The sequence below is a fragment of the Pan troglodytes genome, chromosome 7 (assembly GCF_028858775.2).
Source record: "Pan troglodytes isolate AG18354 chromosome 7, NHGRI_mPanTro3-v2.0_pri, whole genome shotgun sequence".
Lineage (NCBI taxonomy): Eukaryota > Metazoa > Chordata > Mammalia > Primates > Hominidae > Pan > Pan troglodytes.
In genome coordinates, this window is record NC_072405.2 from 141043053 (window position 1) to 141068027 (window position 24975).

At 44.8% G+C, this 24975-nt stretch overlaps 1 protein-coding gene across 4 annotated transcripts in view; it reads right to left on the minus strand.

Moving 5' to 3' along the window:
* ADCY8 (adenylate cyclase 8) overlaps window positions 1–24975 on the minus strand; it is a 262821-nt gene that overhangs the window by 9472 nt on the left and 228374 nt on the right. For all 4 annotated transcript variants that reach the window (XM_016959871.4, XM_016959870.4, XM_016959869.4 and 1 more), the window contains 2 exons: window positions 24004–24162; window positions 10700–10846 (listed from right to left, as the gene is read on the minus strand). In XM_016959871.4, the coding sequence (XP_016815360.1) occupies window positions 10700–10846; window positions 24004–24162 (306 nt within the window). The remainder of the gene's footprint in view (window positions 1–10699; window positions 10847–24003; window positions 24163–24975) is intronic.

The window sequence follows — 24975 nt, forward strand, 5'->3', positions numbered from 1 at the left end:
CTTTCCTGCTACCTTGCCTTAAAGCAGTGATTTTCAAAGTGTGGTCCCATAAGCATCACCTGGGAACTTGGTAGAGTTGCAAAATTGCGGCCCCTTCAGTCCTACTGACTCAGAAACTCTCGGGATGGGGCTTGGCAACCTGTGCTTTAACAGGCCTTCCAGGTAGTTCTAGTGCATGCGTGAGTCAGAGAAGCACCACTTTAAAGGAAGAGGATGAGCTGCCTGAGGGATAGTCAAGTCATTCATTCATTTATTCATCCAGTAGGTAGTTATTGAATATTATATTCCAGGCACTGAGGTAGGGATACAAAGTCTTTGCCTTTGATGGGCTTGCCGTGTCCTGAGTTGCACATCCCCACACATCATGGACAAGTGCATGCTGCTTTGAGGGCTGGAGTTAATGTGGATTTGAACTTCTCTTCCAGATTTGAACTTAAACTACACGGTTCTGTGGTGTCTTCTACCTAAGCACTGAATAAGCCATGGCACATTTCAATTCCCATTCTCAGATGTGATTATTAGAGAGACCCATGGGATGCGTTGGCTTTGAATTCCCCAGTTTGAAATGATTTAGAAGGGTGAAACGTCAAAGCCTCCTGTCTCCTTGTTTTTCATATCTATAAGTGTTCATGTATGGCAGGGGCTATGATAGTACACAATCCCATTATAAAGTAGCCTGTTCTATTTTTGTGACCTGCATGTCAAAGTTCACTCTATGCCTAATGAAACACAGCATGACTCCACCTCTGATTACACAGGAAGCCTTCCCACCCTCCTCAACTTTCTAAATATCTACTCTGCTGAGACTTTAACCTGGAGTTTGCAGTTGAGGCTTTTCAAAGAATCAAGCCTCACATTTTTGGTGGTGGTGGGGCACAGACAGGTCACAGATGAACAGGATTTAGTTCCAGGTCATCCATTTTACCCCCATCTATGCTGGCTGGTAGGGATTCACTCCCTGGGGACCTCAGCTCGTCCCATGCAGCTCAGGCCACTGTTGGGAAGCCTCTGAATGAGAGATCCTTCCTCCGTCGATCCATTATACCTTTGGGCTGAGATGGCAGCTCTGGGGCAATATAGAAAGAGCCGAACCCTTCTCCATGGGCCAGCCCTTCAAGTGACAGTACTCAGAAGTGGTTCTTACATCTCTCCTATTTCCCAAATCTCCTTTGAATTTCCCCAAAATAATCTCTTGATGATGTAGTTTCCAGATCTGTAGTACTCAGTTTACACGTTCATGCCCTTTCCCAAATTCTTGGGAAGAGCATAGGCCAATGGCTAGAACATGGTTCTGTGTGGTTCAGCACAGCTGGGTTGGGTCTCTTCTGCTTTTACACTACATACTTTTTCGCTTCAAAGTCAAAACTAAACAGACATAAATCCTGTTCTCATGAAGCTTATACTCTATTGTGGGTGAAACAATCAAAAAGAAATTTTACAGCAGGCTGTATGCCAATGGGAAAGATCTAGCAGAGAGGGTGATGGGTGGAGTTGGGGAAAAAGGGAGAATGCTGCAGCAGCATGCCTAGGTGACAAGGGATGGGACCTATGCATGCCTGTGGGCCTCGGCCCTCACCAGGAGCCCTGAGAGTTCCTCCCCATTCCTGGAAAAAAGGCACATATGTGCACACAGGGGCAGGTGCAGGTAAGTGGAGTGGGCTGGAGAAGTGCCTGGAGAAGACAGGAAAAGTGTGCTGATCTCTGGTTTAAGAAATTGCTTATGACATACTGATTTAAAGGCAAAGGACTAGCTCTAGCCTTCCTCTTACATGTTGTGTGCCCAGGGGCTGTGGCATAGGTGTTTTCCTGTTACAAGAAGAAAGTACCTGAGACTTGGTGATGCAGCTGGCTCACCTCCAAGGCTGCACAGGGCACCGCTTTAACCTCATGTCTGGAGTGAACCTTTGGCAGGAGATTATAGTAGTGCACACCTGCTTCTACAGCTCACTCCACTTACCTGCACCTGTGTGCACACATGTGCCTCTCTCCAGGTGTGGGGAGGAACTCTCAGTGCTCCTAGTGAGGGCCGAGCCCCACAGGTGTTTACAGGTCCATCCTTTGTCATGTAGGCATGCTGCTCCAGCATTCTCTTTTGTCCCTGACTCCATCCATCTCACCCTCTCTGCTAGATTTTTCCCATCAGCATACAGCCTGCTGTGAAATTTCTTATCCTACAGCAGTCTTTCTTGACATCACTTTCCTTTCTACTTGTCTCCTTTTTTTGCTGTACAACTTCTGAAAAGAGTTGTCTAGACTGATTGCTTCCATTTTCCTCCTCCCCATTTTCTCCTAAGCCTGGTCCTGCCATGCCACTGAAACTGCTCCTTTCCAGGTCCTGGAGGCCCTCCATGTCCCATGCTGCTGGCTGTCCTCAGCCTCGCTTCTCTTGGGCTACCAGCAGCACTGGACCCAGCTGCTGGGGCTCTACTCCTGTTTATACCTTTGTTCCTACTTGGCTTCCCCCACTTCATATTTTACTTCCACTTCACTGGTGATGCTTCACCAGTCTCTGTGGTTAATTCCTTCTTTCCACCATTATCGTATATCATAGGTGGGCCTCAGGGCTCAGGCCTCAGACCTCTTTTCTTTTCCATCTAACTCATTTCCTTGTGGTATCATCGTGTCTTACAGCTGTAAATACAATCTCTTTGCTGAAAACTCCTAACTGCATGCCCTGTCTTGACCTTCAGACTCAGTATGGAATTGCTTACATGATGTCCTCATTATAGGTCTAACAGGTGTCTCAGATCTGCCATTCTCAAAGCTGGCCCCTTGTTCCTCCTCATCGACCCCCATCTTGGTTAGTGGTGTCTCCATTTTACCAGTTGCTTCAGAATAAAACCCATATAACCCACATCTAATCTATCAGCAGATCCTTAGCCCTATCTTTAAAGACATTCAGATTCTGACCCTGTCTCATCACCTCCTTGGTCCTAGCCACCCTCATCCATTTTCTTTTATTGAAATAAGCCTCTTAATTGGCTCCCTTCTTCCACTCTAGACCCTGTTCTTCACACAGAGCTGAGAGGAACCCTGTTAAAATCAAAGTTAAGTTACATCACTTCTCTGCTGGAAACCCTCGTAGCCATCCCCATCAGTCTCAGAGTAAAAGCCAAAGCCTTTGCTCTGGTCCATGAGGTCCTGTAATATTTGGCACTCTGGCCCTTCTCTCCATCAGCCACTGACCCTGCCACGCTGGTTTAAAGGCAGAAACCAGCTCCAGCCTTCTTCTTGCAAGTTGGGTGGCGAGGAGCTGCGGTCCAAGTCTTTCCCTGTCTAAATAGAAAGTACCCAAGACATGCTGATGCAGCTGGCTCACCCCTAAGGCAGCACAAGTGAGGTTCCATCACCTGACTTGCTCAAGAGAACAAGAGAATGCCTGCTGCACACACCCTCCTCAGGGCTTAGAATGTGGGCTTTTCCTTGCCTGCCGCCATGCCCCCCAAGCTGTTTCTATGGATCAGTTCCACTTCCTCATCTCCTCCAGGCCTCTCAGTAAGCCCTTTCTCAGAACCCTCTCTGAAATTGCACTATGGGTGTCCAACCATCTCGGTTCACCCAGGTCGGAGGGATTTTTTGAGATGCAAAACTTTTAGTGCCGACACCAGGAAAGTCCTGGGTAAGCGATGAGTGGGTGACTCTAATTGCACCCCTCTCTCCAAACCTTCCTTCCCATGTTCCCTGCATTATCTTGCCCCACCGAATGTATCTCTGTCTGTTGTACAACATATTTACTTGTTATTCTTTTTGATTGTTCTTCACCCACAATAGAGTATAAACTTCATGAGAACAGGATTTATGCCTGTTTAGTTTGTCATTATATCCTGTGCGCCCAGGGCAGGCCTTCACTAGATACTGGTTCAATAAGCCCATAAACAGCAACTTCTCTGAGGCTGGCTTTCAGTGTCACTCTTGTCAATGAAGCAAGATTCAGTTAATCACTGTCACATGGACTTCATATTCGCAGTGCATTTCCAGGGTGGAAGAGTATTAGTTGCAGAATGATGAGAAGTAGAACATATTAGTTTAGAAGATCATAAGTGCACCTCTCCCTTCCTTTTAAACAAACTTACATTTTATCCCTATGCACTTCTAAAAAGGGTGTGAATACTATACTGGGTTAAATAGTGCCTCTCAAAAATTCATGTCCTCACAGACTCTCAGAATGTGATCTTCTTTGGAAATAAGTTTTTTGCAGAGTAATTTTTAAAGCTAAGAAGAGGTCATATTAGATTAGGGTGAGCCTTAAATCCATTATGGCTGGTGTCCTAATAAGAAGAGGAGAGGGCACAGAGACACACACGGGGACAAAGACATGTGAGGATGGAAAGAAATTGGAATCATGCTGCCACGGTCAGCCAGCCACCACCAGAAGCTGGGAAGAGGCAAGGCAGGAGTTTTCCCTAGAGCCTTCAGAGGGAGCAGGGCCCTGCTCACCCCTTGATCTCACTCTTCTTGCTTCCGGAATTGTGAAAGAACGCATTCTGGATTTGTTTGTTTGTTCGTTTGTTTGTTTTGAGATAGAGTCTCGCGCTGTTGCCTGGGCTGGAGTGCAGTGGTGCGATCTCGGCTCACTGCAACCTCCACTTCCCAGGTTCAAGTGATTCTCCTGCCTCAGCCTCCCGAGTAGCTAGGATTATAGGCACCCACCAGCACGCCTGGCTCATTTTTTGTATTTTTACTAGAGATGGGGTTTCACTATGTTGGCCAGACTGGTCTCGAACTCCTGACCTCGTGATCCACCTGCCTCGGCCTCCCAAGGTGCTGGGATTACAGGCATGAGCCACGACGGCCAGCCTCTGTTGTTTAAAGACACCAAATATGTGGTACTTTGTTACAGCCACACTAGAAACAAATACACATAATAATAAAATGAACTTTTAATGATCATAGTTATGTGCCAAGTGTATTAGTCTGCTCAAGCAGCCATAATAAAAACAAACAACAGAAACTCATTTCTCACAGCACATGAATTTTAGGGAGGAGATGCTATTCAGTCCATCACATCAAATACAGTCTTAAGTGCTTTTTAATCTCTGCATTTAACTTACAATGACCCTACTGTATCTCATTTTGTAGATGGGAAAACTGAGGTGCATAGAGGGATTAAATAACTTGCTTAAGGACATAGAGTGAGAAAACGGCTAAATTACATAAATTCAATGCCCTTGCAGGTAACTATTAGATTAAAAATTCCAGGCTAGGGGTGGTGGCTCACATCTGTAATCCCAGCACTGTGGGAGGCTGAGGCAGGCAGATCACCTAAGGTCAGGAGTTCGAGACCAGCCTGGCCAACGTGGTGAAAATCGCTGTCTCTACTAAAAATAAAAACTCCACAGTATACAAAGCATAAATTAAACATTTTAAAGAGATTAAAGAGTAGACTGGAAGAGGCGATGTCCGCATATACTGGGGCACAGAACTAGGGGCTCTGCCTCCGTCGATCATCTGTTTCTCTGAGTGGCACTTTGAGCTTAGCATTCACTTTGCAGATGAATCAGCAGAGGCTCCATGCGGTAAAATAATGTGTCCCAAGGTCCCAGGGTGAGAAAGGGGAGACAGGACCACGCATAGTTTGCAGGGCCCAGTGCAAAATGAAAATGTGGAACACCTTTTTCAAAAATTAAGACACACAGAGCAATAGCAGAACATTAAAACAAGCATGGGTTCCTTTTGGGACTGCACAAGCTGCACACTCGCGAAGCCAACCATGAGTGGGAGAGTTAGGCTAAAATTCAAACCTTACTGATTCCCAAGTCTAAACTTTGTCTTCTTATTCCCACTCTTGGCAGACATTTAGATGTAATTTCTGATTCTCTAGCTTTTGCCTCCATTTAAGATTGTAATATCCTCCGGCTCTCATGTCATCCTGGGGTGGACAGACAGGCAGACGGAGCAGAAGATGGGTTCTCTACAGACTCTCTTGTTTCAGGCATCATCTCAAAATTAATCAGGGGCTAAGAAACTTGGAAAATTCCTCCTTGAGAGGAACTCTTCTGGGAACATGGAGAACACAGGTAGGTGCTTGGCTTTGGTGTGTGTGTGTGTGTGTGTGTGTGTGTTCGTGTGTATGTATAGCCTGATTTACAGCAGGGGCAGCCTTTGTTTATTATTTTTGTTTCTTGAACTAAAGTGAAGCCCCTCTTCTGCTGTCACAGAGATTCTGCCAGTCGTGCCCAGGGTACACAGGTCTTCAGCCTTGGATCATGACTGATCTTTGCTTTCAGACACTAATCAAACATATTTGGTGTTTTGGCAGCCCTTCAGCTGCTAATGTTTCAGCTTAAAAATCCTGGAACATCTTCAATTGCTCACCTCCCTCCCTCTGCCTCCCTGTAACTACTTTCCCCCAGCTTTCTGCTGGTGGTGGACTGATCTGATGTGGTCCTGTGGAGAGCAGGTACTTTTCCTTCTCTTCTCTTCAGAATCACTTGGCCAAGAGCCAGCTTCAGGCTCTGGTAAGCCTCCCCCTCAGAAGATAATTTGGAGGCAGAAAGGAACTTCATTATCTCATTTAATATCCATCCAGCAGATTTATTTACTCTATAGCTAAAAGTGTCTGGGGGCATAGAGTGGTCCCTGATCAGCCCATTTGTGGAAGTCAGATGTGAGAGGGCTCTTCAGCCCTTTATTGAGGCAGGGGCTGTGGGATGAGGAGCCCTTGAGTTGGGTTATTGCAAACACAGTCTTGGAGATGTGATCTGTGCAAAGTTCAGCTTTTCTCTGAGCCAGGAAAGAATTTTGCATGATCTCAGGTTCCTGTGGTAATTATATCAGCAAGAAGAGAAGCATCAGTATTAAAGTGAACAGCAGGCGTCTGGCTGGAACTCAGCCAGGCAGAATCTAGAGGACCTCTCTTGACCAAAACAAAACAAAACAAAACAAAACAAAACAAAACAGGCAGGTCTGAGTGACCCAAGGACCCACACACAGGCAGAACTGAGAGTGTTTGGGCTGGCAATTCAGGCCGCTTTTTTATTTTTCCTGTTGACTATATTCTTCACTACCTTCCCCCCGCCTCACCCTTTCTCTTCCACCTCCTCCCCTTTCCTCCTCTTTTCATCCTTCTTCTCTTCATCGCTTCCTCTCTTCCCTCTCCTCTCTCCCCTCCTCCCCATCTGCTTATCCTCCCGCTCCTCTTTTTCATACTTTTCCTCCTGGTCTAATGCCCATGTTCTAAAGAACCCAGCCTCCTAGACCAATTCCCTGTTTTCCAACTTCCCTCTGCAAACACCCATTTCAACCACTAGGGGCACTGCCCTCTTTCTCCGCTTTCCAAGACTCTAGAGTGTCAACAATTTGGTTCACTGAGATGCAAATGTAATTCAAATATACTTTATTCACTACAATTTTAAAATATGAGAGGGAGCACTTTTGGAAGATGGGTTGCTATAAAGCGAACTTGTCCAACCTGCGGCCCACTGGCCACATGTGGCCCAGGACGTCTTTGAATGTGGCCCAACACAAATTTGTAAACTGTCTTAAAACATTATGAGACTTTTTTTTGCGAATTTTTTAAAGCCCATCAGCTATCCTTAGTGTTAGTGTATTTTATAGGTAGCCCAAGACAATTCTTCTTTCAATGTAGCCCAAGGAAGCCAAAACACTGGACACCCCTGCTATAAAGTTTAAAATACAACAAAGTCTGACATCTTAACCTTTAGTCAGATATTTTTAATAGGGTAATTAAAAAAATTGGAAGTATGTTTTGAATTGCATTAACCTATCTTCACCTTACTATCTGCCAGCTTGTTTCTGTGCCCCCCATTAATGAATTCATTCCTTTAGCAAGTACTTAGCAAGCATCTGCCATGTCCATCTCTTATGTGCTAGACACAGAGCTGGGCCCTGGAGACTTAACAAGATACAAGAATATGGTCTCTACCTTAGTGACCTTATGGCCTAGCATAGAGGACAGGAGTTAAAGGTGCTATTGTCACAAAATTGCCTTCCCCTCCCCACCTTGCAAGACCCTCTGTACTAGTACACTTACCAGTGACTTCTTGTGTAAGGGCAACTCATAGTCACCGTGCCTCCCACTGGATGGTGAAGCCTTGGGAGGCAAGAAGCGATCACGTCTTATCCATCTTGACCCCCCACACCCATCCCAGGGCAACTACGATGACCATGTTTGAGCTTATGACTTCAAAATCATTACCATGAAATGCCAGGTAAGTGAGAAACAGTGCAACACAAATGATTACAAATCAAAGCAGTATGGGAGACTGGGGTTCAAATCTTGGCTTTGCCACTTAGTGGTATGTGACTCTGGTCATTTTTGGTGTTTCTAGTCTCAGCTTTGCTTATTTTTAAAATGAAGGCTAATAATTCCTAGCCTAAGGGTTTGTATGAGAGATAAATAACTATTAAATGATATATATTGAAAATGCTTTGCATTTCTGGCAACACTTGTAAAAACCTATAGAGATTAGTAACATGGGTTTCTACCCTAGAACTAAGTGGCTAGTGGGTGGCAAACAGGGTGGTACTGAAGGGTTTCAGCCTCTATGATAGGAGGTTTTTCAGAGTATGAGTTTTTCATTAAAAAAGGAGTGACAACATTTACCTGGATAGAGATGGGGGTTAGAAAAAAGCCTTCAACAGTAGAAGTAGCGTTTGAATTGACTGTTAAATGAATGTTAGCTTTTCAGCTGGTCATGGAGTCGAGGGAGAGAGGATGGGGTAAGGGCGAGGATGGCATGGCCTCCAGGCAGAAAGTGCAGTGTGTGAGAGCCAGGTGGGCTTGTTGGCTTGTAAGTAGTTAGGTGGTGCTGGCCAGGTGGCCTGCAGTGAGAGGTAAGGCTGAGAGGAGGCAGGGACAGTGAGTGCAAGACCTACTAGAGTTGATGAAGGGGAGCCACTGAAGGGTTTAGGCTTCAAAGGGATGTGACAAAATTCTCCTGCCTTTGGTGATTGCTAATGGTGAGATGCAGGCAGGGAGAGCAGATAGGACATGACTGCAGTTGTCTAGGAGAGAAATAATATGGTCTGAATCAAGGTAAAATCAGCATTGATGGTGAGAAAAAGGCAGGTGTGAGAGCTATTAAGAAAGTTGATGAGATGTCTGCACGCCCATGTTCGTCTCAGCATGTTCACAACAGGCAAAATACAGAATTAGCCTAAACGTCCATTGAGAAATGAATGGATACACACACACACGCATGCACACACACATGCACACACCACACACATACACATATACACACACACCGTGGAATACTATTCAGCCACAAAAAGAAGGAAGACCTGTCATTTGCAACAGCATGGATGGGACTGGAGGATATAATGCTAAATGAAATACCCCAGGCACAGAAAAACAAGCACATATGATATCACTTATACGTGGAATCGAAAAACGTCAAACTCAGAAGCAAGGAGTGGAATGGTGGTTATCAGAACCTGGGGGGTGGGGTGGGAACAGGGAGATATTAGTTAAAGGGTATAAAGTTTTAGTTAGACAAGAGGAGTACTTTCTGGAGATCTATTGCACAGCATAGTGACTATAGTGAATAATAATGTATTGCATACTTGAAAATTGCCAAGAGAGTAGATCTTAAATATTTTTGGCACAAAAGCGTTGTAAGACGTGAGGTGATGGATTTGTTAATTAGCTTAATTTAATCATTCCACGATGTACACATATATCAAAACATCACATTTTGCACCATAAATATATACAATGGAAAGAAGGACTTCACTGGACTCAGTAGCTGGATTGAATGTAGGGATGGAGGGACAGGATGCTATTTAGAGTGATGTAGTAGTTGTTCTTTTTTCCCACCCCAAGTCCCTTTGTGGGGCCATCCTCCAAAATGCCATGACTGCTGGCTGCTGACAATGCATTACTGCACCTCCTTTTGGAGAATTTGCTTGGCCTCATGAGAACTCCCTTGCTGGAAATGCCTGGGAGGCTAGGTACCCCTACCAGGGCAGCCCATGACCAATAATGACTGACCAATACGGGTATCCAAAAGCCTGGCCCCCTGCCTCAGTGTGAGACAGTTGTACCATTTATGTGCCTGAGTTCCCTCTGGGGTTAGGCAGGGATTTGGCTTATTCCGTAGCGTTTTCTCAGTGAATCACTTGCTTCCCAGCTCAGGCTTAAGTAACTGGATGGACACTGGTGTCCTTCAAGATGGGGAATGGGGGAGTAGAAGGCCCACTTGTGTCAAGTTTGTGAATGGAGCTGAAGTGCAGCATGAGTATTTCCCCCCACAGAATGTGTTCACTAGACTCATGGAGCCTGGAGGAAGAAACTGCTATCTGTAGTTTGTTTGTACTTGCAATTAGTTCTCTGACCAAATGCAAATGGACAGTTTTATCTTTGACACTTTGAGAAGATGGAGCAATGCCTGCTTCAGTGTCCAGCCTCTGTGGTGTCAGTGCTCGAGTAATATTGGCCTCATAGAGGCCTCTAGTCAAGTCCTGACTTTGCCATCTGCCAGCTGTGTGACACTGGGTTATGTTACTTAGCCTCCCTGAGCCTTATATTCCTGATCCCCCAAATAGGGAAATAATAGCATTTAACTCAGGTGATAATTGTGATAATTAAATCAGATAATACATGTTTGTGTTTATAATGCAGGCTGGAATTCCATAAGTGCAAAAAAAAAAAAAAAAGTAATTCCTACAATGAATAACACAACGCTTTGACAACGATGCCCATTTGTGATTGTAAATGTCTCAGGCTTAGATTTACCTCATCAAAGTCAGCAATGATCTCATTGAGCAAGCGCAGGCATTCCACTCCCTGGTTATTCATTTCAGTCTGAGAGTAAAAGTCCGCAAATCCTGGGATGGAGGCAAACATCACCCCAACAGCATCATAGGATTGAGAATACAGCTCCTGGACAGAGACACACAGAGGGCGCCAGAAATGGTCATCAGAGGTTGGTTCTGCAGTGATGCTTCCTGTGCACACGTGTGTGTACACATGTGCACAGGCACCCACAGAGAGACAGAAAATGAGGCTTGGATATCGTTATGTCAACAGTGTGTTTTAGTCCACGTGGGCTGCTATAACAAAATACCTTAGACTGAGTGGCTTATAAACAACAGAAATTTATTTCTCACAGTTCTGGAGGCTAAGAAGTCCAAGATCAAGGTACTGGCAGATATGATGTCTGGTGAGGACTCACTTTCTGGTTCAGAGATGTTGATTTCTCACTGTGTCCTCAAGTGGTGGAAGAAACAAGGCAAATCTTTGGGGCCTTTTAAACTGAGGGCACTAATCCCATCCAATAGGGGTTTTACCTTCAAGATCTAATCACCTCCCAAATTTCCCACCTCCTAATACCATCAACTTGTGAGTTAGGGTTTCAACATAGGAATTCTGGAGGATCATGAATATTCAGTCCATTACCACAGTCACAGCATCATCACCATATGGAATGTGATGACTGAAAATTCATGGTCTCCAGCCTCAGCTGGGGCCTGAGTTCTGACTGCCAGTTCATTCATTCTTGGTCAGCTTCCTTTTCTTTTCTCCTCAATGGCTAGTCCAAACCTTCAGATCTCCACTTAACCCTCTACTCTATTTCTCTCAGTGGATGATCTTACCTTTCTACTTCATTGAGAACATGGTGGTGGCTCTTGGTGGTGACTTACCTCTGTTCCAATCCTCATAGACTTGTCTGTTATTCATTTTCTTCTCTTTCACATCAACTCCAGATGATGATGTGTCTGTCTTTCCTTCTCTTGCTGAAGGTCAATACTTCTACCTGATCATTTTATAACTTCTTCAGCAATTTACTTTTTCAGTGATCCTTTTCTTTCTCATTTCTTTCTCCTAGCCTCCTGTCCCTGCTCCTCCTCATCTTCTAAGAGTCTCTTCTAAGAAAAAGAACAAAGTGCCCTGGATCCTGCAGACACTTGTGGCTATCAACTAGGTTCTCTTCCTCCTTGTTTCCAAACTTCTCAAACTAGTTACCTTCACTGCCTATTCCCACGCTCTTAATGCCCACTGGCATCTCAGACTGGAATGAAATGAACTAAGAACAGTCTAGCCTGCCAGTCAAAGTGGAAAAATCAATGTACACATGTAACTTTATATCCTGCTGGACACCTGCAGATTGGTGTTTTTATTGATCACCCCAAGGTCTTGATTCTCTTGACTTTTTATGCCTTAGTGATGTCCTTTGCTTTTCTCATGCCTGGCCCCTTTGAGAATGCCTTTTTTTTTTTTTTTTGCTTCTCTTACACCTTAAATGTTGATGATTGCTATGGTTCTGTCCTTGGCCCACTGAATGGTTCAATTTTACAGACTTACCTGGTCCATCTCATTTCAATACCCATGTGCTGACGGTTTCTAAATTCCTATGTCAAGGTTAGTTATCCTTCTTGGGCTTCAAGCTACCATGTCTCATGCTTGGTTGCCCTCACCCTCCTCCAATCACAAATTCCATGAACTGAGTGCATCTTCTCTCCAACTAAGCCTGTGTCTACTGCATTGCTCTCTAATTCACTTGGTGGCACCAGCATTGCCAAATCATCAAAATGAGAGACCCTTAGAGTCATCCTGACTCCTTCCCCATTGTATCCATCTTCAATAAATCATCAAGTTCTGCTGGGCTTGTTTTTGTCTTCTAAACATGTTTGCTCCTACCACTGTGTGTGTGTTTTTAAAAATCGGGCTCTTCCCATTTTCCTTCTTGATCACTAAAATGAGAGCCGTCTACTGGGTTTCCTGACTCCAGTCTTGTTCCATTCAAAGGCATCCTTCACACAGCAGCCAGAGTGATCTATTAAAGATACACTATTGACCATGCCTCTCCCTATCTTAAATCCCTCCAATGGCTCACCATTGCCCTCAGGATAAAGCTCACACACTGACGCATGACATATATGCATGCCCCTGCCTCCACCTATCTCTTCAGCTTTATTGTCTGCAACTCCCCAGTTGGATATGTGCTCCAGAACACGGAAGCATTTGTACTTCTGTGTGCATGTGGTGTCTGATGCTGTAGGTGCTCTGCCTGCATCCTCTCACCCAGTGTTCAAGTGTCAACCCTTGGGTTTCTTCTCCGCTAGATGGTGTTTTTATCTGGCCACTAGAGGGCACTCTGCCCATGTGACACGCAGCCTTGGGAGGTGCCAGGAAATTAACACCCCTCAGAAGCAGCACTTGACCAATGCCAGTGGGAACTGCTGGAGAGTCCCGGCTCCCTCGCCCCCTGGGCCTGATAACTTTGAGGCATGCTCTCACACCATTTCCCTGAATTTCCCAGCCGGATTAAGCTCCAGTCGCCCACAGAGGTAACTAATCGGATGATGCATTATTTATCGGTTGCCTTCCTTCTCATTTTCCAAGCTACTTGTGTTTACTGGGACCACCGCTGAGTAAATTACTTGCATTCAAATCCTTGTCTCAAGGTTTGCTTCTGGAAGAACCCAAACAAAGACACAAATCCTGTTCTATTTCACACTTAAATGCTTTTATTCCTACCGTCTGTCCCTGGGTGGGAAATGTTCTTCCTTCCCTGCAGTTAGCTTCCTTTACCAGGCTAGCTCTTGTTTTCTGCCTCCGCCAACCATTTAGAGACCACGACTTCCACAAGTCACAGAGGGGGTTTAGAGGCTGCACTTGGTGCTTTGCAGTGACCTCAAAAACTCTACAGTATAGCCCTTGCCACCTGCATTACTGTCTTAACATCCATTTCTTCCTTTAAGTGTGGATTCCATGAGGGCAAAAACCACATGCCATTCATCTTATTGCACTCCAATTATGTATCATGCGATTAGTAGTTTTTAGATGCCCCTATATAATACACACCCTAGACAGTCTGGTCCAAGGTAAATACTCAAAACTGTTGGTTGATTAATGACTTCCTGACCTTCGTAGGAAACATGAAAACTTACAAATTGCTTTCATATGAATTCAATGATTTAATCCTTGCAATAATTCTATGAAGTCATATGATAATTATTCCCACTTTACTGATACAGGAAATGAGACAGAGAGGAGTTAAGTCATTGTTTTGGATCACACACTAGTAGTGGAAGAGAGGATCAGAGGACTCCCAAGGCCTTTCCCTGCACTACACATGTGAGTGTGCCTCCTCCACATGCATGCCCTAGGTCAGAGAAAGATGGTGTCACTGATTCATCATCAATTTCTCTTGAACTTTAAGCGTGGATTAATCTAAACTGATGCCTTCTTTAGTCCTTATCCAAAAGAGCACAGGCAGCTGATGACTGGTTAGGTAGGGCTGGGCAGGGTGGAAAGAGTGCAGATAGCAGTCAGGGAGCAGAGCAAAGGTAAATGGCTTTCAAAGGTGGATTTCTGTTTTCCTTGGCTTTGAACAATATGGTGATGCCACGAAGGAGCCTGACTGTGCAGCAGGAGTCAGAGATCCTGCTTAAGTAAATGTGCATCCTCCTAATGGCTGTGGTTTGGTGGGAAAGTCTCTGTTTACTGTATTACCTATAGTATTCATTTGCTAGGGCTGTTGTAATAAAGGACCATAGACTCTGTGGCTTAAACAACAGATGTTAGTTTTCTCACAATTGGAGAGGCTGGAAGTCTAAGTTCAAGGTGTTGGCAGGTTGGTGTTGTCAGAGGGCTTTCCCCATGGTTGCAGATGCTGTCTTCCCTGTGTCTTCACTTGGTCTTCCCTTAGGTTCTAGTCTCCTCTTTCTATTAGGGCACCAGTCATGTTGGGTTAGGTCCCCCTAATGACCTCAGTTTAACTTAATTACCTCTTTAAAGATGCTGTCTCTAAATACAGTTACATTTTGAGATCCTTGGGGTTAGGACTTCAACATATAAATTTTCGGGAGATATAATTCAGTCCATTATGCCTATATTTTTATTTTCTGCTTAGAAATAGGGAAAAAAGAGAAGATCCTACCCTCTAAAATTCATTGTGTAATTATGCAGTCCAGATCCCTTCCCACTTTGGTTTATGCCCTGTGATGTAAATGCCTCCATGGTATAAAATGGCAGGCAGCCAGGGGTGTCTTAACGATTGTTTGGCTCCCTGAATATTCTAATGAATGCCAGCTCCTCTCACACTCTTTTGTTTTTGTTTTTTGAGACAGAGTCTCACTCTATTGCCCAGGCTGGAGTGCAGTGGCAGGATCTATGCTCACTGCAACCTCCACCTCCTGGGTTCAAGTGATTCTCATGTCTCAACCCCCTGAGTAGCTGGGGTTACAGGCGCCTGCCATCATACCGGACTAATTTTTGTATTTTTAGTAGAGATGGGGTTTCACCACGTTGGCCAGGCTGGTCTTGAACTCCTGGCCTCCAGCGATCTACCCACCTAGGCCTCCCAAAGTGCTGGGATTATAGGCATGAGCTACTGTCCCCAGCCTCATGCCCTTTTCCTTAGTTTTATTTCTCAGTCTTTCCATCATTTGAAATATTCTGATTGCTTAAATAAAAATGTGATAATAATATCAGCTACTTTTTTGAGCACTTACTATGTGCCAAGCACAATGCAAAAGATTGCACATACATCATCTCATTTAATGTTTACCATGTCCCCATGAGACAGATACAAGTAAGACCCTTATTTCATCTATGGGGAAACTGGGGGATACAGAGATTAAATACTTTACCCAAGCCCCATGGTTGTTATGACGTAGAGCTGGAATTTGTACTGCTAATAATAACTATAATTATAGCAACAACAACAGCAGTAATAATAATAATGACAAGCAGGAATAAGTGACATGGAAATTGGAAACTGGTTTAGGTTTGTCCATCTGATTGGGTGGTCGTTTCACAGTGGAGGGGTAAGAAAGAGCTTGAAGAAATATGACCTGAGTTCAGATCTTGATTCCGTGGTATCCTACTGGAGGTTGGAGAAGTGGGAATAGGGTGGGCTGGGACTCACCCCTCCTTTCCATAAGAGGCTAACTGATGGAGGGAGTGGCTACAGGGGCCTGACAGTCAGTTGAAGACCAACCCCCCAACACAGACTCTCAGATAAGGATGGATTGGACAATGTGTCTTGGATCTGAGGCATAAATGGGAACCTTTAGCTCCTTCCTGTGAGACAGAGTGGGACTGAGCTAATTTGTCTATTCAGTGGCTGGCAGGGAGCCTGGAGAATGGTGGGTCTTTACCTTCTTGTGGGGCAGAAAGGGAAACCTGTGTTATGTGGCTTGCCATATGTGAGGAGAAGGTGGGTTCACCTTGGGCACAAACAGGTCCATGAGGATACAAGACAGATTGAGGTCTTTGTGGGTCTTTAGCACCCGGGCTCCACAATTGTCTCAAGGTCCAGTGACCCTGTCTTTCCCCAGTCTGATGGGGTAAAGCACCATAAGAGAGGGAGAGACTCCCTCCTCGGCATTTCCCCATAGGGTGGACGGTGTTAGAGGGATTTCCTCCTCAGCTGGTGAAGGCAGGAACGTGGGAAGAGAGGAGCGCTTGACCCCCACAGCTGTGGGCACATGACTCTGGGCAAGTGAGGTGACTCCTCTGATCACAGGTCCCTCAGCAGTTGATGACAGTGCCAGCTCTTGCTCTGCTTTTGCCCTTGGTGGCCCTGAGATGCTCCACTCCAGTTGTCTGCCTGCTCCTCTGTGCCATGACTGGCAGTGGCTGCTCACACTGGTTCCAGTAACTGCTTTTTCTCCTTGTCCCTTTCAGCCTGGGAGCCATCACAGCTTCCCACAATTGCTGAGCACAGTGGAATATTCATCTCCTCCTTATCCCTATTGCTTCAATTAGAGACCCAGCAGAAAAGAGGGCACACATTCAGATCAAGATGATTCAGGAAGGGTTAACTGATAAAGGGCTTAATTAGAAAGATGAGGGCAGGAAGTAGGGAAACCCTAAGAAATCTCCCAGAAACCCAAGGCTAGTGGTGGGAGAGCAGTCATCCCTCTAGGCTCAAAGGGATGAGAAGAGCCCAAAAGGAGTGAGCTCGTTTGACATTGGAGGCAGCACAGCAGTGGCCTTGGGAGGAGATACTAATTTCTGTGAAGTGACATAGCCAGCCTCAGGCAATCGCAAGGGAATAAATATCTTGACCTCACATTCCTCACTTCCCCTCATCTCTTACCCAGGGCCAGCCATTGATGATCCCTCACCTGGGTGCCTGAGGGCCAAGCAGGTCACAGATGTAACCCATGTAGATGAGCCCTCTTACCCGTGACCCCTCAGGAAGAGCAGAGAGAAGAGGTGAAGGGATTTTGAGGGGTACACGGAGGAACTCTGGACAACCTACATACACTTTCCGAGACAGTCCCTTCACTCAACTCACTCCAGTGAACAGCCTTGAGTGTGCCATCTGTTTCTTGCTATTTTGGGCTTCAAAAATATAAAAACACTTTGTAAACTGGGGAGGAATTGATGAATATAGAAAAGCTATTATTGGTTTATTGTGATCTTCCTCTGGTTGGTCGAAGGTGTGGACTTAGTAGAGGATTTTGAACATGTGCATGCGCTCCGTCGCACACCTGCATATGTCAGTATGAGGACTGACGTCCTCTCTGCCTGGGGAACTATAGTCCGGTCCTTCACCTGCTCAAGCAACTCCAAGTCCTGTGTTGCTTATACCAAGTTAAGCCACCTCTCAGCACGGGAGAAACTATGTCTGAGACTTGCAAACCTTATTAGCATCCTTTCATGTCATTCAGGTCTCTGATCAAATGTCACCTCCTTAGAGAGAGCTTCCATGACCCTTGCTCTTTTCTGAATGTGTCCCCCAAATTCATATGTTGAAACTTCACTGCCAGTGGGATAGTATTAAGAGGTGAGGGCTTTAGGAGGTGACTAAGTGATAAAGGTGGAGCTCTCATGAATAGCATTAAGGCCCTTGTTAAAGGGTATGAGGGAGTGGATTTCTTCTTTCTGGCTCTTACACCATGTGGGGACACAGAGTTTAAAGTGCCATCGTGGAAGCAGAAACAAGGGCCCACACCAGACATGAAACCTGCTGGCACTTTGATCTTGGACTTTCCATTCTCAAGACCTGGGAGGAAAGACATTTCTGTTCTTTAAAAATTGGCCAGTATCAAGTATTTGGTTATAACAGCACAAACAGACTAAGATACCATTGTAAATACCCTTTCAACACTTTATTCCATTATTCAGCTACTTCTATCCTCATCAAATTCATCATTCTCTGACACTATGTTCTATATTTATTTGCTTCACTGTCTTGTCTTCCCACAAAAACACATGTTTCAGAGCATCAAGGCCTTTGTTGTTTTTTCACTGTTTTAACCCCGGTATTTAGAATAGCACCTGGCACATGGTTGGCCCTCAATAAATACTTGAGGAAGGAATGGTTGAATGAAGGGATAGGGGATGGGGCTGTGACTGGGAAGGAGTAGAAAAAATAGCAATGACTCACATATATAAAAAACAATAGCCAACAACCAGTGTGCATTTAAAATATGTCAAGCACCATGTAAGTGCTTTAGGCTTGATAACACATGTAAATGTAATGAATCAGATGAAGATGCAGAGTATGGTTATGATCCCTTTGTAGCACAACAAGGGGCATGAGGAAAACGAGGTCCAGAAAGGGTTATTATCATTTGCCATTGGTCATAAAGGTAGTGAAAGGAGGAACCAGAACTAAACCCACAGCACTGGGTTTTTGAATGCACCTGCACACGGCCTTTCTATAATGAAGCTGCCTTGCACCGGGCTGCATTGGGGACTTAATGTGTTGTTATCCGATTTAGCTCTGACCCCAATTCAGCAAGGTCAGTATTATTTCCCCTATTAATCAGATGAGGAAATGGACTCCAAAGAGTTGGGTAACCTGGCGTAGGTCACACAGCTAGTTAGTGACAGAGATGGGATTTATGCTGTGTGGACTCTCCAGCACCTGGGACAGCTGCCCTTGCTAGTGTCTTTTCAACAACTCCTCATAAAGCCATGATGAGCCAGTGGGTTTCCCGGGACTCAGAGCTAGCCTGCTTGACATTGATGAGATACTCAGGCCTGGACCTCCAGCTGGCTTTATCTGCAAGAATGTTCCTGACTGGAGGAAGTGAGTGCTATTCTAAGCCAAAAGCACAGCAGAATAGCAGAAGCTGCCAGAATGTTGGTGTGGGTAACACTGCCTTGGACAGAATGCTTCTGGGTATGAGGCCCTGTCCACCGCCTGTGTTTGGATGGTTTGAGTCATCCTTTGTCACAGTTTCCCTTCTCTGCATGTACTTACAGTGAGGTGGAGGGGAAAGAACACTGGCTTTGGTGTTACGCATACCTGGGCTTGGATTTGAGGTCACTACTCACTAGCTTTGTGACCATGGGTAAATTTCTTTCCTTCCCTGAGCCTCAGTTTCTTCATCTAGAAAATGGGGATAATAGTTCCTACCTCCTATTGCACATTGAATCAGATCCAAGCTACTTCAATACTCTTCAAGACTTGTCTCTTTGTACTTACGATACCTTTGCTCTGGCCTGTTCTTTCCCTTAAAATATTTGGGTGCTTGTAGTCCCCCCAGTCCTTCTCAGCAAATATCCTATAGTATCTCATTTTTATGCCTTTGGCCATTTGGGCCTGTCTGTCTGGAATTCTTTTCCTCCACCTCCTTGACTGATTAACATCTGGGTCCTAGGAGGGTAAGAATTAGAATCATATTACAGTTGAAGAAACTGAGGCTCAGAAAACTTAACTAACTTGCTCCAAATCACACGCTAGTAAGTGGAAGAGCTGGGATTTGAATACATGTCCTTCTGGCTTAATACGTTGGGATTTTCCCACTAGGTCACATGGCCTTATTTGGAACACCTCAAAAGGGGTTAGAATCCAAGGAGGGAGAGAAAAGAGAGTCTGAGCTTGCAGCAATGACGGCACTGATGGCTCTCAGCATACCCCTGGCTGCTGTGGCCAGGGACATACACAAAAGTTACAACTAAGAAGTTATCTGGCTTTGCCAGCTGGAGGCTGTACATTCGGTTCCTCTTTGAGTGCGGTCTGTGGAATTATTTTCTAAAGTGTGAGGCCCACATTGATGCAAACAAGTCAGTTGGAGGCTTTGTGCATCACACAACTCTTCTATGTCAGCTGAAGATCAGCCATGAAGGCACTGCCACCTCAGGGATACACCTGGGAGATACCTGGCATAACAGGAAAAGGTGGTGCTTTGGGTGCTATTGTGGCTCCGTGAAACTCACAGATGTCCCCAGTCAGATGTTCAGAAATTTGTATCACAGTTCAGATCTGTAGCAAGAGGAGAAACTAAAAATGCCTTTGCCTCTTACGGTAACAGAGAATGAAACTGGGAGTTCTTGCCGGCCACTACAGTCCTGCCCCTTCCCTGTCACCCTTTCACATATTGTATGACTCTTTCTCTCTTTTTCTACACACACACACACACACACACACACACACACACACACACACACACACACTAGTCTTGCCATACTCCAGAGGTGGTATGGGTAGCAGCATTGTAAGGGGGAGAGGGGCACAGAAGAAAGCAATCTGAGGGACTGGACTCCCCTTGTGGCTTTGCATAAAGAAGGTAGGGCATACCCTGCACCTTTCAGGGCCCCAGTTTCCTCATCAATACTATGAGGCTGATGGAACTCTCAAGGTTGTAAATAGAATGGAAGATAATTTTCTCAATTGCCTATTTCAGTATCTGGCATGGAGTAGGTGTTCAGTAAATGATGTTTTATCCTAATGTGAAAATTCTCTAGGCAATGTAACCATGATTGGTGTTTAATCCTAGTCCAGTGTGAACTGTTTAAATATTTATAAAATCTCAAATAATCCTGACAAGATGTCTTATACATGCGATTAATGCTGAAGCAGTCCTTTATTTTGCTTTGGCCTGAATGACAGCTGATGACCTGGAGTCTCAGCATGCATCTCTGGTTGGTTTCCTTCCTTTCAGGATGAAACCAGTATGTCTTTGCTCTTCTCCACTGGTCCTATGTGCCTCACTGTTTCAGTGTCTTGATTAAAAAGCTGTTTTTTTTCTCATTTCTCTTTGGATTTTACATGTGGGGTTTTATCGTCTCCATCTGGTGGTCATGGTTGATACACACTGATATTCTCTCTGCTTCCATGGCTTCATCAAGAAGCTCTTGCAACAAAGACACTGACCTTAGGGAGCCTTGAGGAAACCAGGCCTGAGCCCAGTTTCAGGGAACTCCATCTGTTGAGGAGGGTGGAGTCTCCGCACCCAAGAGACTCTCAAAGACCTGAGTACATCAAGATCTGATTATTCCAGTGGCTGATTACTCATTCCCTTGGCTTTTCTTCCACTAGTTTTTCTTCAGTGGCTTAGATGAAAAATGGACCTCATCATTCTCTCCTAGCTCTGCCCTCTATGGTCCTAAGGCAAGGATCACAAACCCCAATGCTTTTAGGGGCGCTACAGGTAACATAAATGGCAGGGTACAGATGGGTAAACTGAAGAGCCATTCATAAATTAACTATAAACCAATCAACTAACCCACTGTCCAAGCCAACTGGCTCATTGGTCAGATTTGTCTCAGGGTCTTAGAGTTCGTAATCCTTGTCCTAAGGGTTTTTCATTTCCTGTTTAGCTCAGTCTGAAAATCTAGTCCTGGAAGAGCGGTATTATCCCTGCCTCTCAGACAATCCATATTGCCTTTGTAGCATCCTCAGCAAGGGGTTAGCTTTCCCAAGTTAAATGCCTCAGCAAGGGAGCCCACTACTCCAGTTCATCCACAGGCATTTTAAGAGCAGGGGCCACAGCCAGGCACAGTGGTGACCAAGGGTGATGTAGTCCCTGCTTTGTGGATCTCACTGTGTTAGGAGGATGAGATGGCCTGATGGCTCTGTCCTCGTAAGGCTCCTCCTAACACGAAACCCAAAGATGTCCCCTGTGGGCCAGTCCATGGTTCTAGACCTTCCCTTGGGAGTCTCACAGAGTAAGACCAAACCCATTCACATAATAATGCCACTTTGGGCTTTCAAAGACACCTTCAGTTCCCTCTTGAGTTACTTTCCCTTGAAGGTTAGAGGGGGAACCAAATCATTTGATTTTGTCATTTCTCACCTCCCACATCTGCTCCATTATCAAGAACTATTGATTCTATATCCTAAAGGTGTCTGTAATTCATCTTCTTCTCTCCATCTCCACTGCCACCATCCTAGGCCTCATCACCAGGGTCTTGCCTGGGCCCTTTTAGAGTCTCCTGCCTGGCTTTTTGTTGCATGATCCTCCTATCCACTCTCTATCAGTAGCCAATTGACTAGGTTACACTTAAAACTTCCAAAAGCTCCCATTGTATGTGGAAATGACCATCGCCCATGGAGCTTGACCATTAGGCTCTGTCTAGGGTTTCCCTTCACAGCACTCACCATACAACCCTTCCTCCTTCTAGTGGTCCGAATAGTGCCTAGTGCCTCCTGCCACCAACACTCATGCTCCCCTCAACAGTCATGTCCAACATGATACTATTTGGAAATAGGGTCTTTGCAGGTGTAATTAAGATGAGGTCATACTCAATTAGGGTGAGCCCTAAATCTATGACTGGTGATCTTAAAAGGAGAGTACACTTGTCCTTTTAAGAAGGGCTGTGTGAAAATGGAGAGAGAAATTAGAGCCAAGTGGCCACAGCCAAGAAACTCCTGGGCCTAACAGAAGCTGGAAAAGCCAAGGAGAGATTCTCCCCCAGACCCTATGGAGAGGGCATGAGACTCCCAGCACCTTGATTTCAGACTTCTAGACTGCCTTCATAATGTAATAAGAAAAAACAGTTTTAAGTAAAAAGAACATTAATGAGCATTTGCTACATGCTAGGCAATGGGCTAAGAAGATATATACACACATATGTATGTATATGTGCATATATGTGTATAGATATTGATATATAAATATACACACATGTATCACATATATATGCATACATACATTTATGTATATATACATGCATATATTTTATTATTTTTAATTGTGGTAAAATGCATATAACATACAATTTACCATCTTGACCTTTTTTTTTTTTTGAGATGGATTCTCAGTCTGTCGCCCAGGCTGGAGTGCAGTGGCACAATCTCAACTCACTGCAACCTCTGCCCCCCAGGTTCAAACGATACTCCTGCCTCAGCCTCCCAGGTAGCTGGGATTACAGGCGCCTGCCCCCACGCTCGGCTAATTTTTGTAATTTTTAGTAGAGACGGGGTTTCACCATCTTGGCCAGGCTGGTCTTCAACTCCTGACCTCGTGGTCCACCCGCCTGAGCCTCCCAAAGTGCTGGGATTATAGGCATGAGCCACTGCGCCCGGCCATCTTGACCATTTTTAAGTGTATAGTTTAGTGGCATTAAGTATAGTCACATTGTCGTGCAACCATCTTCACCATCTATCTCTGGAACTCTTGTGATCTTGCAAAACTGAAATTCTGCACTCATGAAACAATAACTCCAATTCTCCCCTCCCTCCAGCTCTTGGCAACCACCATTCTACTTTTCATCTCTATGAATTTGAACACTCTAGGTACCTTATATAAGTGGAATAATATAGTATTTATTTTTTGCAAATGGCCCATTTTACTTAGCATAATGTATTCAAAATTCATCCATTGCTGTAGCATGTGTGAGAATTCCCTTCTTTTTAAAGCCTGAATAATATTGCACTTTATGTATATATCACATTTTGTTTATCTATTCGTCCATCAATGGACCCTTGGGGCTGCTTCAACTTTTTGACTATTGTAAATAATGCTTCTAGATATACAAATATGTCTTTGAGACCCTTTTTTCAATTATTTTGGGTATATAACCAGAAGTGAAATTGTTGTGTATATATACATACGTACACATACACATACATATATATACATATATATACACACACACATGCATATGCACATACAACTTTAAAATTCCAATGTAGTCTTTCAATGGAGACCTTATTATATCCATCTTGTAGATGAGGTGCCTGAGGTTGGGAGGCCATGTGTAAATTTCATAGTGCTAGGAGTTTCTCCTTTCTCATGCACTCACATGATGACAGTGAAATTCTCCCAGAGTTTGGGATCAATGTGAACAACTGCACATCACCCACCACCACCCTTTCTCACTGGCTAGACCAGCCCCTGGCTCACCTCATTGTCTCGGTCCTTTTCTAGGAAATGGCGGGCCACATGGCTGGGTAAGATATTCCGGAGCATGTTCTCATTGTGTTCCCTCAGCTCCTTCATCTCATTGATCTCCTCTTTGGCCTGTACTCGCCAAAGGAAGTCCAGGCGGGCTGTGTACTCCAGCTGCAGTACATGTGAGAGAAAGAGAAGAATGAGGTAAACTTCTGAGGTGTAGGCTTCAGGCACAGACAACTGGGAGGCAGGAAAGGCTTCTCTGGAACTCTTCACAAATGAAACAGAGCCTGATCTGAATATTTTGGGAGGCATTTTGTTGGAAGCCAAGTGATCAGAGAATGATTAGGTTTCACAGGGATGTGTGCCTGCCTTTCACAGCATTATTGCCCCCTGTGATTTCATACTTGTTTGTGTGATTACCTGATAATGTTAGTGTCCTCTACTAGACTGTCAATGTTGTATGGTGTATTAGTCCATTCTCGTGGTGCTAATCAAAATACACCCAAGACTGGATAATTTATAAAGGAAAGAGGTTTAATGGACTTCTAGTTCCACATGGCTGAGGAGGCCTCACAATCATGGCGGAAGATGAAGGAAGAGCAAAGGAACCTCTTACATGGCAGCAGGCAAGTGAGAGCTTTTGCAGGGGAACTCCCATTTATAAAACCATCAGATCTCATGAAAGTCATTCACTACCATGAGAACAGTATGGGGGAAACTGCCCCCATGGCTCAGTTATCTCCACCTGGACCCATCCTTGACATATGGGGATTACTATAATTCAGGGTGAGATTTGGGTGGGAACACAGCCAAACCATATCATATGGTCAGAGGTGCTTCTATCTGTTCGACTTTACATCCTTACTGTTACAGACTGAATGTCTGTGTCCCTCTCAAATTCATATATTGGAGCCCTAACCCCCAATGTGATGGCATTTAGAGATGGAAACTTCGGGATGTAATTAGGGTCGATGAGGTCAT